We start from the raw sequence: 17,328 nt of genomic DNA on the forward strand, positions 1-17,328 counted from the left end.
AAGGGATCTATTTATAATCAATTTGCAGAACAAGCCATCCTGTAAATATCTGTGAATGTTCGTTCTGTGTAAATGGAGGCAAAAAAGAATGTTCTTAGTATGTTTTCTTTTCGAATGTCAAATGTAACGTTCAGAAAATACCACATTATGGCCACTAGATGGAGTACAGGAGCATAAGATAGAAGTATTTAATTCATATGCTCCTCAGTTCCATCTAGTGGCTATTATGTGATATTTTCCAAATGTTACATTCGGCCTGAAAAGAAAATATATTAGAACATTTGTTTTTGCCTCTATTCACATTGCGCACATTAATGTAACTCATAGATAGGAAGCCAGATTAAGATACAAATCACATTTCAGGAATCCCCTGCAATGCTCCTATTTTTGGCTTTTTTGATGAGTATGCTGGGCTTGCTAATAAGAAGACCCAGCACTTGTCCTTCACTCAATGACTGATTGAAAATCCTGCAGATTGAAAATCCTAATGGTGGTTTTCGCTAGGAGAGAGTAAGGAGGTGTGTCCTTCCTCTCATTCAGTTGTCTTAGTACGTAATCTATATGCTGCTGTTCAGAAAGCCTAGCACTAGTCATCCACTTGTTGATTGATACCTTCAGACTGAAAATCCAGATGACCATTTTCTCTGCTAGAAGAAAGTCTGCCACAGGCTGGAAGAGGGACAAGGACAAGACCTTTAACTGTTTCTTTACTGCAGCACAGAACAATTAGTCCTCCTGCCCTGCCAGTAAGGGTTGCGTTGAATGGAAGGGCTGTGTAAATCTCAGAAGGGCTTTTATATATGTATTTCATTTGTGTATATAGCTGTTTGCTTGGAGTTCAGTTTTAACAAAACTTAAGATTTGTTCATGTTTGAAGACTGGAAAACTACAGACTGATTATTTCTTAGTTCAAGAAATTAATTAACTACAGACACTCCTCGGTATACAATGGGGTTAAATTCCGATAAACCCATCGTAAAGCGACCGTATTGCAAACCGAGGAGCTGTATATACATGAGATATTCAATACTTTATTATCATATACAGTAGGCTTTTGTCCGTCTGTAGGTAATTCCAAGTGCTTTAGCCATGTTTATATAATAGCTTAGACAAGGCTAAGCTATGATATATACAGTACAGTATATACACAACCAAAGGAACATCTGTATACAGTCTATATACGCTGCTATCATATATGATCGTAAAGTCAAAAAATTGTAAACCAGAGGAGCATCGGTATATAGAATGCCAGTGAATTAATTCTCCTGCCTTCTACTTTCTATTTAAAGTGCTGGGAATCCTTTGAAAGCCCTAATATACTGCAAATACACAAACACTATTGTGTTGGTCCTCTATGTCTTGAAATGCTTGAAAAATATAGACTGATTTTTGTCCAGGTTTTATGTTTCTGCTATCTACAGACACTGTTTAATTGCTACATGAGCATGGGGGAAACACTAATGCTAGACAACAGCAATATTATGTCTCTGGGTACCTTTACATAGATTACATAGTTGAATCATTTAATAATCCAGACTACTGTTTAATTACCCATACACACCCATTGTTGTCTGGTAATTACAATTTCATCAGATTTGGATAAAATACAGCCTGTAATTGGGTTAGGAAAACAATGATCATACTAAGGGGGGGTCATAGTAAGTTACAAATTTGCATCCCATAGTTTATCAGCAAATGTCACACCATCATCACGTTTAGTATTTATATATGCCAGCATCAAGTTTTTAAGAACATTTTTCTACAGCCACATAATTGCTAAATTTCTGATTGTTATTTCATGCAAAATCTTGAGTGTGTTTCAGCTCATTACACTGCTACCAGGAGTCCCTGTACATATGTTTAAATAACTACTTGAGCATCCTTGGAGGGTTTTCCTGCTTGAGTGCCCTGGACGGCTCAACACCCAAGAGCGCTCTGTTATGCAAATGTCAACTTCTATAGAAAAAGACAAGTTCCAGCCTACCCAACCAGCCTTTAGCACCTCAGCATTGGCCTCTTAGGGCCATGTCACACCAGCAGCCCTGTCACCTGTGACAACTCCCTAAGTGACCAGATACTTTCTTCTGAAGTGTCGCTAGCTAACTGGCTGAATTAATGAATTGTAACTCTGCTGTCAATCAGGAAGGTGCCATTTGTACCGCAGTTATTCTTTCATTGACAACGTGTTGCCAGGCAGAAACATCAGTGCAACATGGCTGTTGCATAAAAAATTTATATTTATGCAACTTTGATAGAATACTGGCATATACCTCCTGCCAACTACCAGTAGCTTTGTGTTAAAGCAGATGTAGGTCATAAAACAGTCGCTAAAGGCTTGCTGTGCAGTGATACTGATTGATCTTCTTATGAGGAAACCACTTGGTAGATTGATACAGCTTGGCCCCCTGGGGTATTCATAGAGTCACCCCATGTGCCATCATGCTCTCTACCACAGCCTGTTCAACCATCTCCAGAGATCTCAGGTCACATCAATGGAAAAGAGGACAATGATAGACAAGTCGTTATTAACTCCGTAGGCATAGAGGTGATTTCTGTGACCTGCCTAATGGGAGCATGCCACAAGAATGGGGCAGCACAGTGGCTTAGTGGTTATACCTCCTGCCTTACAGCACCAGGGTCATTCATTTAAATTCCAACCAGTATGCTACCTGCATAGAGTCTGCATGTTCTCCCTGTGCTTGCGTGGGTTTCCTCCCACACCCCAAAGACATGCTGGTATGTTAATTGGCTCTAATATGCATGTGAGGAAGGGATGTTAGATTGTAAGCACCTTGAGGGCAGGGACTGATGTGTGTGTACAGTATGTAAAGCGCTGCATAAATTGTTGACACCATATAACTACATGTAATAAATAGGCAGAAGCCTTGTATGTGTGAAATGTCTTGTGAGGATGATTGTGCTAGCCTAGAAGTTAGGCTTTTTTTTCCCAATCCCTGCCACAATCATCACTTGTGTTTCCTTTACCTCCGTTCCTCTTCCTTAGAATTTATGTATAACCCTATTTCTAAATAGTACCTCTTACAATGGCGTTCTTACTGACTGGCAGCCACACTAACTAATAGTGAAGTGTGGGAGGCAGGAAGGGGTTAGGTGAAGCTTAGCATGGAACTTAATGTGCCATCAGCCAGCCAAACATATCTACATGAACCTGTAGCTATTTGCCATCTATTCCTAGTAGCAGATTAAAAATAAGAAAAATGCTTGACAGGTTGACATTTACGTAGACAAAAACAGTATGACATTTAGCTTTGCAAAAGCACTGTGTATCACTTTTAAAAAAAAAAATGTAAAATATTTATTTTCACCTTTTTTTCTCCTTTGTTGCCTCTCAGTGCTGTGGATCTTATACAGCCCTTTGCGTCCACTTCCTGACTACATGCATCTCAGTGATACAGTGAGGAAAATAATGATTTGATCCCCTGCAGATTTTGTCATTTTGCCCATTCACAAAGAAATGAAAGGTCTATAATTTTTTTTATCATAGGTGTATTTTAAATGATAGAGAGACAAAATATCAACCGAAAATCAAGAAAAAACACACAATACAAATGTTATAAATTGAGTTGCAGTTCAGTGAGTAAAATAAGTATTTGATCCCCCTACCAACCAACAATAGTTCTGGCTCCCACAGACTGGCTATGTGGTACACAGATTAGTCCTGTCAATTTAAGAAGGTGCTCCGAACGACAACTCGTTATGCATATAAAAGACATCTGGTCACAGAATCTCTATCTTCCATTCAAACCTCACCACCATGGGCAAGACCACAGAGCTGTCAAAGGACGTTAGGGACAAGATTGTAGACCTGCACTAGAATGGAATGGGCTACAAGACTATCAGCAAGAAGCTTGGTGAGAAGGAAACAACTGTTGGAGCGATTATTTGCAAATGGAAGGAATACAAAATAACCATCAATCACACTCGGTCTGGAGCTCTATTCAAGATTTCGCCTCATGGGGATAGGATGATCATGAGAAAAGTGAGGGATCTGCCAGGACTACACGGGAGAAGCTTGGGAATGATCTCAAGGCAGTTGGGACCACAGTCACCAAACAAACCATTGGTAACACAATTTTATTTGAATGAAAGATGCAGATTAAAAAAAAATTTAACTACTTTTAAAAATACATTACCGTGTTAAAGCAGGGCTGGATTCATCTCAGGAGCCAGGTATAGTGGTGGACCTAACAACCAATGGATCCACCTACTGGACCCCGCCCCCCCAGCCTGAGGCCCTGTTGCAGCCATGGTGGCTGCACCGGCGGTAGGTCCGCCTCTGGCCAGGTAGCTAGTGCTCCATAAAAATTACAAATAGTGCCTAACTCTTCTCTAGTTGTTATCAATGGAGCTGGCTCCTGGCATAGACAGACTGGCTCCTGAATTCCATATTAATTTATCCACCCCATGTTAAAGTTCATATGAGACCTTAGAAATGTAGGGTTTACATTCATGTTTATAGCCACCTTTAAGTAACAGATGACCCTTAAAACATTTCAGATGTCAGAAGATTATTCACGATTCAAAAAGATATACTGTCTAGTATAGCAAATAATCAGATAAAATAGATGAATGGATAGATGGATGTACGGACAGACAGGTGGATGTATGGACAGGTGGATGGATAGATGATAGCTAGAGACATAGATAGATAGATAGATAGATAGATAGATAGATAGATAGATAGATAGATAGATAGATAGATAGATAGATAATTTACCCAGATGGACTTTTCAGAAACTCATCTATGAGAGACTAATATTCGTGATAATGACAAATACTCTTGAATGATTTTAATATAATGTGTGTCTAGACACACTTTTACTGTTGAAATAGGACTATGCATATCTTTTATGTATGAACATCCTAAATCTGTAGAAGCATGTACTGTAGATATTTGCCTGGTATGTGCCAGGTGACGTTGACTAGACATTGTCTCTGTACTAACGATACCAGAACAACAATTCCAAGCCGATAGATCAAGAGATCTTTCACCACAGATAACTTGTTCAGATATAGTGCACATGTGACAAATGGGAACTCCTACCTTATAAATATATCTTCAAAGCATCAGTTCCCCCAAAACTAATATTTGAGTTTTTCGCAGACGCTAGAAGTAGAGCGTTAAATCGCCTGAGAGTTTCTTATATTTCTCAGGGACTCCATCAGTGTTTAAAGTCCCAGGTTTACACACCTACCAGAGACATTATAAAGGGTTTCCACTCTCCCTGTTGGATCAATGGCAACCCACTGGGTTCAATCTGTAACTCAAATACAGTATCACTTTTGGGTGGACTGACACTTAAAGGGACTTTCCACTTTATATAGTGAAATCCTGCTTGAAACATAAGCCTATTTCCTAGTGTATCGAACCACCTTCCATCTAGACAGATACTGCAGGAAAAATCTGCCATTGTGGATTGTTCTTATTTAGGAGAGCCGTTATTTCAGAATAGCAAGATAGTAAACCATGCCTATGTAAACAGGATTGTCATGACAGCCGTACTATTACGTTTGAGGCATACGTGATAGCAGAGCCAATTTGCGAGCCATAACCAGGATACAAATCTCCAGTTGATTGTGAAAACCCTATTTACCCGAGCTGATCTAAGCAAAAGACACACAAAATACCACTAAGGCAGTTGCTTATTTATCTTTACAACAAGCAGTATGACTGAATCAGCTGCGCTGTAATAAAATTGGAATAATTAGGAGGTGGCAATACAAATTCTAGTGTAAGCACAAAAGAGATGCAATTCTATTTTAAATTCTGAAAACAAGATTTTCCTTTCTTAATTAAGTCAATGATAGTATCCGCTATGTGTATTAGATTGCTTTAAAGGGAACGTGTGTTATTTTAAAATGTTTTTGTAAAGACACGTAAAAGAGATCAGCTTGATGTAAATAACCTTATCAACATATTATTGTTTTAGAAATCTGGTTTCTATTATATATATCATATACTGTATATAATTTGTTATTATATATATATGGGGAAGGGGGTAGCCACATTCAGTCATTAGATACTCAGCCTCTGCTCTCTGTACTTTACAGATGCTTTATACACTACAGGTCTATGAGGCTTCCAACTCATTAAAAGCAACGTACTCCCTGTGTGGCTGATATCTTATCCTAAAGCACAAGTTCAGTTTTTTGCTAAAAAAAAGAGCCCTTCTTCCTATCCCCAAATACACTAAGCTGACCCATTCCTCCCCTCTGCTGGTGCTTTCTTATTCCCTCCAAAGGCCAGTAAAAATCTGGTGCCAGGCTGCCAGCGCCTGCTAATGTCTCATAGACGTACATGGGACTATGCTCCTAAAGTATGGATACGTCCCATTCAAGTCTATGGGATGCTAGTGTGCAGGCAAGGGCAGCTAGATTTTAACTAGCTGGGATAAGAGAGGCCACCACCGTCCAAGGAATGTACAGTCGTTTGAAAAAGAAAGTACACCCTCTTTGGTGTATCAGCACATAATAAAAATCATGTGGTCCTTAGCCCAATCCAGGGGCCCAGTCAAAGTCCAGACCTCAACCCAATTGAAATGCTCTGGCGGGACCTTAAGAGAGCTGTTAATACACAAATGCCTGCAAACCTCAGTGACCTGAAGCAACATTGTAAAGAAGATTGGGCCAAAATTCCTCCACAACGATATGAGAGACTGATAGTCATACAGTAAACAATTATTTCTAGTTATTGCTGCTAAAGGTGGTTCTACAAGCTATTGAATCAAAAGGTGTGCTTAGTTTTTCACACATCGCTTCTCCATTTTGGCTTTAGGTTTGTAAAATAAATAATGACACGGTGTAATATGTGATGTGCTGTTGGTCATCTGAGGTTAAGGACCAGATGATTTTTATTATGTCCTGATACTTAGAACCATAGAATTTTAAAAAAAGGGTGTACTTTCTTTTTCGCATGACTGTTAGCACCGGCAAGGATGGTTTAGGTTACTATATTTAAGAAGCAGGTATTTTTTAACGATAAATACTGAACTTGTCCTTTAAGTCCCTATAGTGACTAATCTATATACAGTATGTCTATAATACATTAACAAAAATATAAAAGAGAAAGCACATAAAACTACAAAAGTCATATCCAAAGGTAAACAGTGAAATAATAACTCAAAATACGTTTGGGTTGATATAACACATCTAACACTAAGCACCCCTGGGTGCCAATTGGTATTACCCACTATTATTATTATTATACAGGATTTATATAGCGCCAACAGTTTGCACAGCGCTTTACAATATGAGGAAGACATTACAATCACAATACAAATCAAGACAAGATGGTAAGGAGGGCCCTGCCCGTGACGGCTTCCATTGTCGCACCCCAGGATCCCCTAAAATTTGAAGCCACCTGCAGTGTGTCACTTACATGCTACTCGGCAATGACAATGGAAAACCCCCAGTGCATCCCACAATTCAGTGCAGACGGATGTCTCAAATATGTGTTAAGTTAAAATTTGCTTACTGAGAAGCCCCTGTATTCTGGGGGATTCCAAGGTGACCTGCAAGAATGGTAGGTGCCTGCGGTGCCTAGTATGACAGTTTTACTTAAATAATCTTGCGCAAAAAGCAATGACTATGTGCAAAACGCAATAACGCATAGCGACAAATGTTTTGTCTTATGCCTCATATGATAAGAGTAGTCTGAAATCTTCTTGAGTTCTATCAGTTACTGCACTTGTCATTAGCACTATCTTATTTAAAGCCTGGTAGTGGTTCCCCCTCTTCAGTTATCTCTGAGAGTCATGATTACACATTTCTCATGCAGCACTACCTGCTGGTGAAATCTAGCATTGCAGATTCTCAAGTTATCAATTGCTCTATCAGCATACCTTTGTTCATCAAATACAGACTTTGGCGTGAATTAAAAGCCATCACTGGTTAGGGGCCCCACTGTTGCTGACAAAGGACGTGCATTGGGGGGGAATGTTGTGTCGAAGCTCTTTTATACAGTCTTTTTATTAATACTATTGACCATTACAAATTACAGTCTTTGTATTAAATGACGCTGCCAGTTACACTTTATTATTTGGGTCAAAGGGACTGGTGATGTCACTAACAATCATGCAAAGGTACACCTATTGTTAACTGTCATGCACCATCATTCAGCCATTAAAACGTCCGAGAAATTAGCAGTGTGGGAAAATCCTAAGCCTACGGAGGAGTCCAAGGCACTGGCAATTTTATTCTTTTGTTTTTTTTTTCAATTGACATTAGGTTCAATTCACAAAGCTTTAACACAAGGATAAGGATCTTTATTTTCAGCCATGTGACTGTAATTTTTTAATCTCATTGAGCTAAAAACAGCTGCCACTTTTTTTAAATAGGGAATCCTTACCCTGTTATATTATCTTTGTGAATTGAGCATATGGCCATTAAACTAGCCATCACCTCCACCTTCAGCAAGCAATTCTGCACATAAAAAAAAAACCACATTGTTTTTGCTTCATTTCCCCTCCATTCATAATATATCAATTAAACGGCAAGGTGCAATATATGCGTGAAAGCTTCAGCCAATCAAATTTCAGTTGCCTGCAGTTGGGTGAATTCTGACTGGTCTCGCTGTCTTATGAATAAGCTTTAATGTGTATCAAACAAATGCAACAGTTTATCATGTTGAGTCCCAAAGAGATGGAGCAAAAGATGCAAAAGTGGGTCCTAGTAAGCAAGGCATTCTATTCTAATCAAATGATTGTTTTTTTAATTGGTAACACCTAATGCATGGGATTGCAATACAACATCTCAAATGATTCCTTTCTCACATACTGTCTTTTCAAATACTGTTAGTACCGTAAAGAAATGTCACAGAGAGGGGGCAGATGCATCTAGCTGGGAAGAACAGAACGCTGAACTGGATCTGGGAAAACTTGCAGCAGCGATTATCTAATTATATGAGTATGAAAATGGCTGAACTTGTGATGCAGTGAAAATGACAAGGAATGCAGTGATTTTCTGAGGAGCAGCGGTGATAAACCGAGCATACAAACAAGGGGAAGACCATAGCGCGCTGGTGGCTTGGTGAGGAGGAATGAGACTGCGGTGCTGATGAGAGAATACAGTGAGCATGAGACATGATGCACCACTGGTGCTGTGAACATAATCGAGCTGGTGCTATGCTGATGGGATGTCACGGGGAAGGGATGGGGGGATGTTAAAAGTAAACAGACATCATGTCACAGCTGGAGAGCAAGCCTAGGAGACAGGTCATGGGGGGCTGGGGGGGATTGACAGGGTGACAAGTGTCAGTAATGGGAGAAGGCTGCTCAACAACAGGCGATGCAGGCAGTGCAATGCAGAGGCAAGCATCGGGTGCATGATACAGATTAGTTTAAATGATATTAAGCACTGTATAGAATTACAATCTGATGACATGTATGCAGTGTGAATGCGGGAGGGGGGTGATGGAGCAATATGGGTCAGTTTGCAGCCAGTGCTTAGCAGCTGTTGCAATATAACGGACAGTCCCTTACAGGTGGCGAAACTGCGTTACAGCACTGGTCAGACAACACGTACAATCACAATAAACATATCAAGCCTTTGCCTACAGCACGGGGGTCCTGCTTGACACATTGGGGTCAGCGGTCAAGTGGCGGCAGCTGCAGATCTTTTCGCAGCATGAGTTTTCTATATGTTAAAGCCAGAGGTGCAATATGCCACCGTGGATCCATGGGTGCCCTAGAGCTTGACAGCCACCGGGGGGGTCATAGGAAGATACAGGGGTCAGAGGTCCACAATGCAGTGCCGTAGGGATGAAGAGCAACAGTATGCAACGGTTGGGGTCTACAAAGGCACCCAAGCACCTGGCTGAGGGCTCGCTTATTTTAAAGGGTGCATCAGTGAAATTCAAGAAGCTTTTGGCCCCTAGCTATTTTGGGTTTTAAAGTAAGCCTAGCATGGGGGGGGGCCCTGCTCCCCCCTAGCCTGGTCACTAACGCCCCCCCACTTCAGAAGCAGCACTGCGGAGAATTGGCTCCCCCTTCTCTTCCCCCACCTCCCTGTTGTCAGATTCCTCCACTTACCTTGGCTGGTGCCCCCCTCTCCCTCCTCGCACTCTGTCAGGTTATTCAGCATCCTCTGTGCCTGTGCAGCTCCCTCTCCCAACCTCTCTCGGGCTCCTTTTCTTCCTTCCCAGGGTACCGATGCCTAATACTGCAGCGATGCTCAGTGTGCAAGAGAGGCAGAGAGAGAGAGAGAGAGGAGGAGGAGGTGGAGGCTGCAGTGCAGAGATCTTTCAGCGCGCACACTCGCAGCCCCATGTACAGAGAGAGAGCGAGAGAGGGAGGGAGGGAGGGAGAGAGCGAGGGAGGAGGGGGCACATAGACAGAAAGATGGGGGAGAAATAAAGACGGCGAAAAGGGGAGAAGGAGGGCGCAACAAAATAAAAGCTGGAGAGAACATGTTGAGGGGCGAGGGAGAAGGAAGGAGGCATTCAGATGAGGGAGACACTAGCATACGACATGTGGGAATTCCCCGGATCCCTGTCTGCATGATCGCCTCTCTTTATGCTGAATGGGATGCAGAGGAGACAGGGGAAAAAAGAGAAATAATTAAACCCTCATCACATAGAAGACGTGCTCGATGCATGCTCTGGATGCTGCTCTTTCCACTTTGGTACCCTGCTCTTCCTCCATCCACACAAAGCTGTCACTTCCAGATACCCCTTTCTATTTTTGCTTGTCTCCTGGATTAGACTCAAGTCATTAAACAGTATTAGTTTAGCTCTCATCTATTCTGCTAACTCCTTCATTAGCTGGGTGGCTATCCACAGCCTTGCAGATATCAGTTAATCATGTCCACAAGGCACTTCACATCTATCTTTATTTCAGCAGCAGAGACAGAGGAGCTCAGCTGGACAGGGCCTGTCGGACATTCACCGGTCACCTTACACCAACCCCGCCCCCCGTATCCCGAGACACCGCAGACGTCCCGCCGGTTCAGAATTTTCTTCCGCCAACGCGTTTCACGGGTTAATGTAGCAATTTTATCAATGATTTCATTTTGACATTTGAAGGATGGGGGCGTTGATGACGGAATTGATTGGATGCATTTGCAATAGGTCAGGGAACCCAAGCGCTTTCCCGTGACCCGTGAATCAATTTTGGTTCCATAAATTACAGCCTTGACTTCCATATGAAACATTTATGTCTTGATGTAGGAAAACTAGCTATGTATGCCCTAGGATTGGTATGTAATGCAGCAATGCACCATCCCCGTCAGGAGATTATGATCTAATGTCATGCGAACCCCCATACACCCCAGGGATGACCTCTGTTGGCTTGGGAGACAATTCATTTACGGGTACGTTTTTGGGCTGTGGGCAAAAAAATCAAGCATCCGGAGAAAGGATAGACAGGGGAAATATACAAACCGTGGAGACCATGGTGGGGATTGAACCCCAGACCTCAAGATAGATGCCAACCCTAACTGAATGACATTTAGTTTAGCGCAATATAATGGTGTTTTCAGTCACGTGACTGAAATGTTCAACTCTCATTGGAGAGCTAAAAATAGATGTCACTTTTTTTTAAATAACAATCGTTATCCCGGTGTGTTAACTTTGTGAACTGAGCCTTGTGTGTCAGAAACAACTGCCATATTTTAAAAATAAAAAAATACTTGTTTTGACTTTTTATGATATTATGTTACATGTCAGTGTTGCTGATCTCCTGTGGCCTTCTGTGACCCCATTCACACTGAGCGAGATGGATATTGCGCGTTTTTTCGCGCGATTTCGTGCAGAGCGGCTTTCAGCGATATTGAATGACAGTGCACATTTTATTGCTCTACATAGCGCGTTTTTTGGGTGGGACTTCGTCGCTGCTACATTGGGCTGCAACCAATCAACAGCGATCTCGATGTGACATCTAGCAAAGGCTTTGCAGTGCAAAAGAGACCATTCTGTAGCGTGAAGTCGCGCAATATCGCCGGTAATCCGCGATCTTGCGTGACACCAATGAGTCTATTGGAGCCGAATCGCGCGACATCCGCGCAAAAAGGCCATGTACGAGCGACATCATTCTTTCCTTCCATTTTGCAGTGCAAAAGTGACCCTTCTGTAGCGCGATATCACGCGACAAAGTCATGCAATATCGCCGATAATGCGCGATTTTGCGTGACACCATAGAGTCTATTGGAGCCATATCGCGCAAGATCGGCGGGAAAAAAGGGTCATGTACGAGCGACAAGCTATAGGCGACATTGAGCTGTGAGATGTGAACAGCTCCATTGAAATGCATTGGACAAGCTACATAAAGCGATATCGCGCGGAAATATGCATGGTTTCGCGGCGGAAAACACGCAACAAACCTATCAGTGTGAACGGGGCCTTATGCAGCCACTTTGCTGCCCACATGCATGAGCACCAGCAAAGGCTGCACAGCATATCTCAGGGTGGGTTTCCAAATGGTGGCAACACTGACCTGTGCCATGTGTGTTAAAATAGTCACTTGTAGTCTCCATCGAAAGCCCGTGCAGCAGGGTGACAATGCAGGAGCACAGGTGGGTACCAGGGACAAAGTAAAGCCAACATAAAACAAGAAGTGCCTGAACAAAGGTCATCATGGTAAGATCACCGGGTATGATATTAATAAAATGTTGTTAACATGTTAAAGCTTATATGAGATTTTAGTGATGGGGGTTTACATACAATTTCATGTAATAGTGACTTTACAGGTATCCCAGGGTATTTAGTGTTCTTTCTAATGCCTCACTGAAAGTGTATATCAAGGCAAAAAAAAATGCATATGAGATACATCTCTCCAATACATGCACATGTCCCTATGTTTTATCCCTTTAAAAATACTGCAAGTAAAGAAAAATATTATTCTTCCTGAAAGTGTGCTCCCAACCTCCTATTTGGGCTGACAACACAGTGCCTTTGCTCCCAACTAGCATTTTCAGCCTATCCTGGCCCCTCTTTGTCTCATTCCACATGCACACACTTATTTATTTCCAAGCAACACATGCTACTGCTTGGACATCAGTACCTGACCTCACAAATGTGCTTCTGGAAGAATGGTCAAACATTCCCATAGACACACTCCTAAACCTTGTGGACGACTTCCCAGAAGAGTTGAAGTTGTTATAGCGGCAGAGGGTGGGCCAACTCAATAATGAACCCTACAGACTAAGACTGGGATGCCATTAAAGTTCATGTGCGTGTTAAGGCAGGCGTCCCAATACTTTTGGCAATATAGTGTATTTCCCTGAAGCCCCTCTACAATGAAAAAAAAAACTTGGTTACATTTTTTTTTAAAATAACAATAAAATACATTTCAAAAAAACACATTCATGATGTTATGTGAAGTCGAGCGTGCGCATCGTCGGGAGATGTCACACGCCTGTTGGAGGGGGGCACAATTTTTTGTTCTTGCTTTGGTCACAAAAGGAGCTAGCTACGGCTCTGCCCATCTTCATTTCCCACTGGCCCACCGCTGTGATGGAGAGTCTTACTAGCCAAAAACAATATGTAGGAGATGGTAGGAAGCAGGCCAGCTGTCACCATTGCTAGGATACAATGAGCTAATCATAGACCAAGTCCAGTTTTGGGGCTTCTTGGAATTCCTGAATATTTATAAAGATATTAGCAGGCACCTCTAGGTCCCTGCACTTTAGTCACTTATAGTGCCTTTATATTGCTTGTTACAATGGAAACTCAAGGAGGTTAGGACTGAAAAGAGTTGAAGTAAGCCTGTATGTAGGATAAACATATTATTATGGTAGCAGGATTGCTTTACTATTCTAGTATTAGATTGGTAGCATTTAAAGCACAGGTGTAATGTAAGTTCAATGGGGGTCGCCTGTTTTTCAGCATCGTAGAGCAGGGGTAGGCAACCTTGGCACTCCAGCTGTAGTGAAACTAGCAAAGGCAAAAGTAAACAATCAGCCAGAGTACACTCTGCTCCAAACAGCAAACTGTAATCAGAAAGTAGGGTACGGTCTAGATCAGGAATGGCCAAACTGCGGCCCTCCAGCTGTGGTGGAACCACGAATCCCATGAGGCTTTGCAAGATTCTCACAGCCACAGACATGACTCCCGGAGAGAGATGCTTCATGGGATTTTTTGTTTCACCACAGCTGGAGGGCCGGAGTTTGGCCATCCCTGCTCTAGATCCATCGGACGAACATAATCCAACTGAGGAGACCATGTTTTCTGAAAGTACAGGAATTGTGCAAAATAGCCGTGAGCTTCTTGTGTACCATGATTCCCATGACTCGTTGCTTAACTTCAGGAAAATTAGTGACGGCTGCTTCCAAGCCTTGGCAATAGTCTGTAGAGTCACCAAAAAGATAAAGTTTGCCTATTTCCTATCCCTCTTAGAAAGGGGTGCGATCGGCCTGCTCAATAGAGCCTCCCAAGGATTACAAGCAAAGCAACGGTTGAAAAGCTTTCTCAACAGATTATATTATATTATATCCACAGCCTCTGCACCTTCGGGCACTGCCACCAAATATGAAATAGTGTACCCCGAGCTACAAAACCTCCAAAACAACAAGGGGATGTCGTGGGCAGAAACTTTGATATCCTGTCAGGGGTCATGTACCAGCGGAAAAGGACGGGTTGAAGTTTTGAAGCCATGGGTCAGCATGGCAGCCAGGATGCTAGCATTTGCCGGGCAAGAAGTTGATAAAAGCCTCCATGTGGATCTTTACACTCAAATTCTACCAATGCATCCCTCTATGTATGATGAAGAATAATAACATAGACATGTCAGGTGTAAAATGCTGTGATTCTGAAATACTTACACTAGCAGAGCATTCACTTCCTGCTTTGAAAGGTGAAAATAACTTCAGTTTGCCAAAGCAATGCACTCTGGGATTGCCATGTCTTCAGCAGAGCATTGCTGGGAAATCTCATCTGTAATCTCAGGAGATCTCTGGGAAAGGCATTTTCCTCCCCTGAGATGATGTGCATGGTCACATGCCCTAGTCACACGTGCCAGAGTTCTAGGAAGTAAAGAGATATTTAATAACCTGCCCTTAGTCAAAATGGCCTCTGTCAAAAGACTGGGGAAGAAAAGAGAAATAAGGTATGCAAATAATACAAAGCTTGCAATTATCTAGAAGTATGTGTTTGTAGATTGCCAATAATAAACATTTCTAAGGTTTTCACCTTCTATTATTATATATGCAATACTGTACCCAAATTACATTTTTATTTATTCATTTATTTATTCATTTTTAGAGCTTACTTTTAGTGGTATTTAATAACCACTGGATTTTATATTCATATTTCAAGGGAAAACGACCAAATATTTCGGATTACTTACAATTACCTTTCATTTCTAATATATTTTCATGCATAATATATTTTCATTGAAAGCGTTTGGTAATATCTGTTCTGTAAGTCCAAATTAATTTTCTATTTATTTTATTTATTTATTAGTTTTTTGTTTTCTTTTTTTGACACAGCTTACTTTTAGTGGTATTTAATAACCACTGGATTTTATATTCATATTTCAAGGGGAAATTACCAAATATTTGGGATTACTCACATTTACCTTTCATTTCTAATATATTTTCATGCAAAATATATTTTCATCGAAAGCGTTTGGTAATATCTGTTCTGTAAGTCCAAAAAATACCTCTTGATCCTGCCAGAAAACATTTGAGCCAAAAGTTCCCTGTGCTTGCTACTTGTGCTGATTGTTATCATTTGCATTGTTCCCAGGTCCCTGAGATGGCAAATGAGGAAGGTCTTCTGTAGTTCTAAAACACTTCCTGTTCTAGGGTTACAATGTTGCTCCTCCATATACAGTACAGTAAGCGTGCGTTGTCACACAAGGACGAAAGTGTGTTATTGGGAGGATCACAAGCTTAAAAATAAAGTGCAAATAATAAAGTGACTGATATACTGCAATATATTGTTTTAGTCCTAGGCTTTTAATACATATTAAAACTGTTATTAATGTGTTTTTAAAACATAGAAACTAAATACACATGTCAACAAAATTTTACTTTTTTGTTAAATATTTGTTACCTTCAATTATATAAACAGGTTCATACAAACCAGTACTGTACTTTAATATCTATACACCCCATTTAAAACAAAACAGTAATATTTCTCGGTTCACCCTCCTGAGCCTTAATTGCAGGAGGGAACACGACGTGACAACAACCACCTATGTTGCTTTCTGCAGTAATACCATTATCAAAGTGATAGCTGACAACAACACAACAGGGAGCACTGGTAATTTCTATTACATTGCACTGCTTCCCGCTGTGATGGGAATAGTATGGGGCAACGACGTCTGCAGATGGATTGCAAGAGGGGAATATGTGAAGGCAGGAGCAGAAAGACTCAGCTTTACCTAGTGGCAGCTGCCTTGCTTGAGCATGTGCGGGTATTGCGGTGCAGTTTGTTAGAAGTGCCTATGCCAGCCATGCCAGGTCCTGCAGGGAAAATCTCTGTGATAAGCACCAATTGTTCCATTTCTGTTGGGAAAAGGGAAGCAAGTGTTAAAGTAGATCCAAGCCCAATCACTAAAATTTAATATAAGCTTTAATACATTCATGTTATTTCAGATGTTTGCAATCTTTTTCAAAGCTGCAGCGTTCTCCCCTTTGTGGCCACAGGTCATTGAAGCTTAGATGCCCAGAGCACATTTTGCAGAATGAGTATGTGCCAGTTAACTTGACTGTAACTCTTTTACTGATTGTAAAGGTCACAACTAGGGATGCACCGATACCGGTTTTTCGGTATCGAGTACGAGTATTGATTTTTTTTTTTCGATACTCGCCTATACCGAATACCGTTACCGGAAGTCCCATTAAGGAAGCCAGACGGAGTGTAATGACTCGTCACCTGGATTCCTGAATAGCCAGGAAGCAGGCGGCGTGTAAAAACTCGCTACCGGCTTCCCGATTATCAGGGAAGCCGTCTCCATGCTTCTCGTCACTAGGATGGTCCATGCACAACCATCACACAAGCGGTAGGTGTTCTTCAGTCCAGCAGAAGAGAACTCTTGCAGGGCTGACAACACTGCTTGGGATTTCAGTGCAACAGGGCTAGAGTTATCAGCTCAAACAGAAAGTCCAGGGTGTGACGTACGCCCGGCCCAAACCCGCTGTACGTCAATCACACGTGACTATACACAGCTCTGGAGCGAGCATGGCGTCACAAGGACATGGCGATACCACTCTCAGCCTCACCCTGCAAAGCGATTTCCCAGCTTGCGGGACACAATCTCAGGCCAGCACACTGAGAGCAATCGTCACCAGTGTTAACCCTTTACCCACAAACGTTCGCTGCCACCATATGTTTTTTAATGGAAACACAGACTGTGCCCAGCAAATGCT

General features: G+C 41.7%; 1 protein-coding gene across 1 annotated transcript in view; it reads right to left on the reverse strand.

The window, feature by feature from the left end:
* SLC12A5 (solute carrier family 12 member 5) overlaps positions 1-10,300 on the reverse strand; it is an 87,164-nt gene extending 76,864 nt beyond the window's left edge. Inside the window, exon 1 of the mRNA XM_018559043.1 lies at positions 10,050-10,300. Within this exon, the coding sequence (XP_018414545.1) occupies positions 10,050-10,101 (52 nt within the window). The 5' untranslated portion in view covers positions 10,102-10,300. The remainder of the gene's footprint in view (positions 1-10,049) is intronic.
* Positions 10,301-17,328: the final 7,028 nt, after the last annotated feature.

Source organism: Nanorana parkeri, unplaced genomic scaffold, assembly GCF_000935625.1.
Source record: "Nanorana parkeri isolate BGI_ZX_2015 unplaced genomic scaffold, ASM93562v1 scaffold377, whole genome shotgun sequence".
Classification (NCBI taxonomy): domain Eukaryota; kingdom Metazoa; phylum Chordata; class Amphibia; order Anura; family Dicroglossidae; genus Nanorana; species Nanorana parkeri.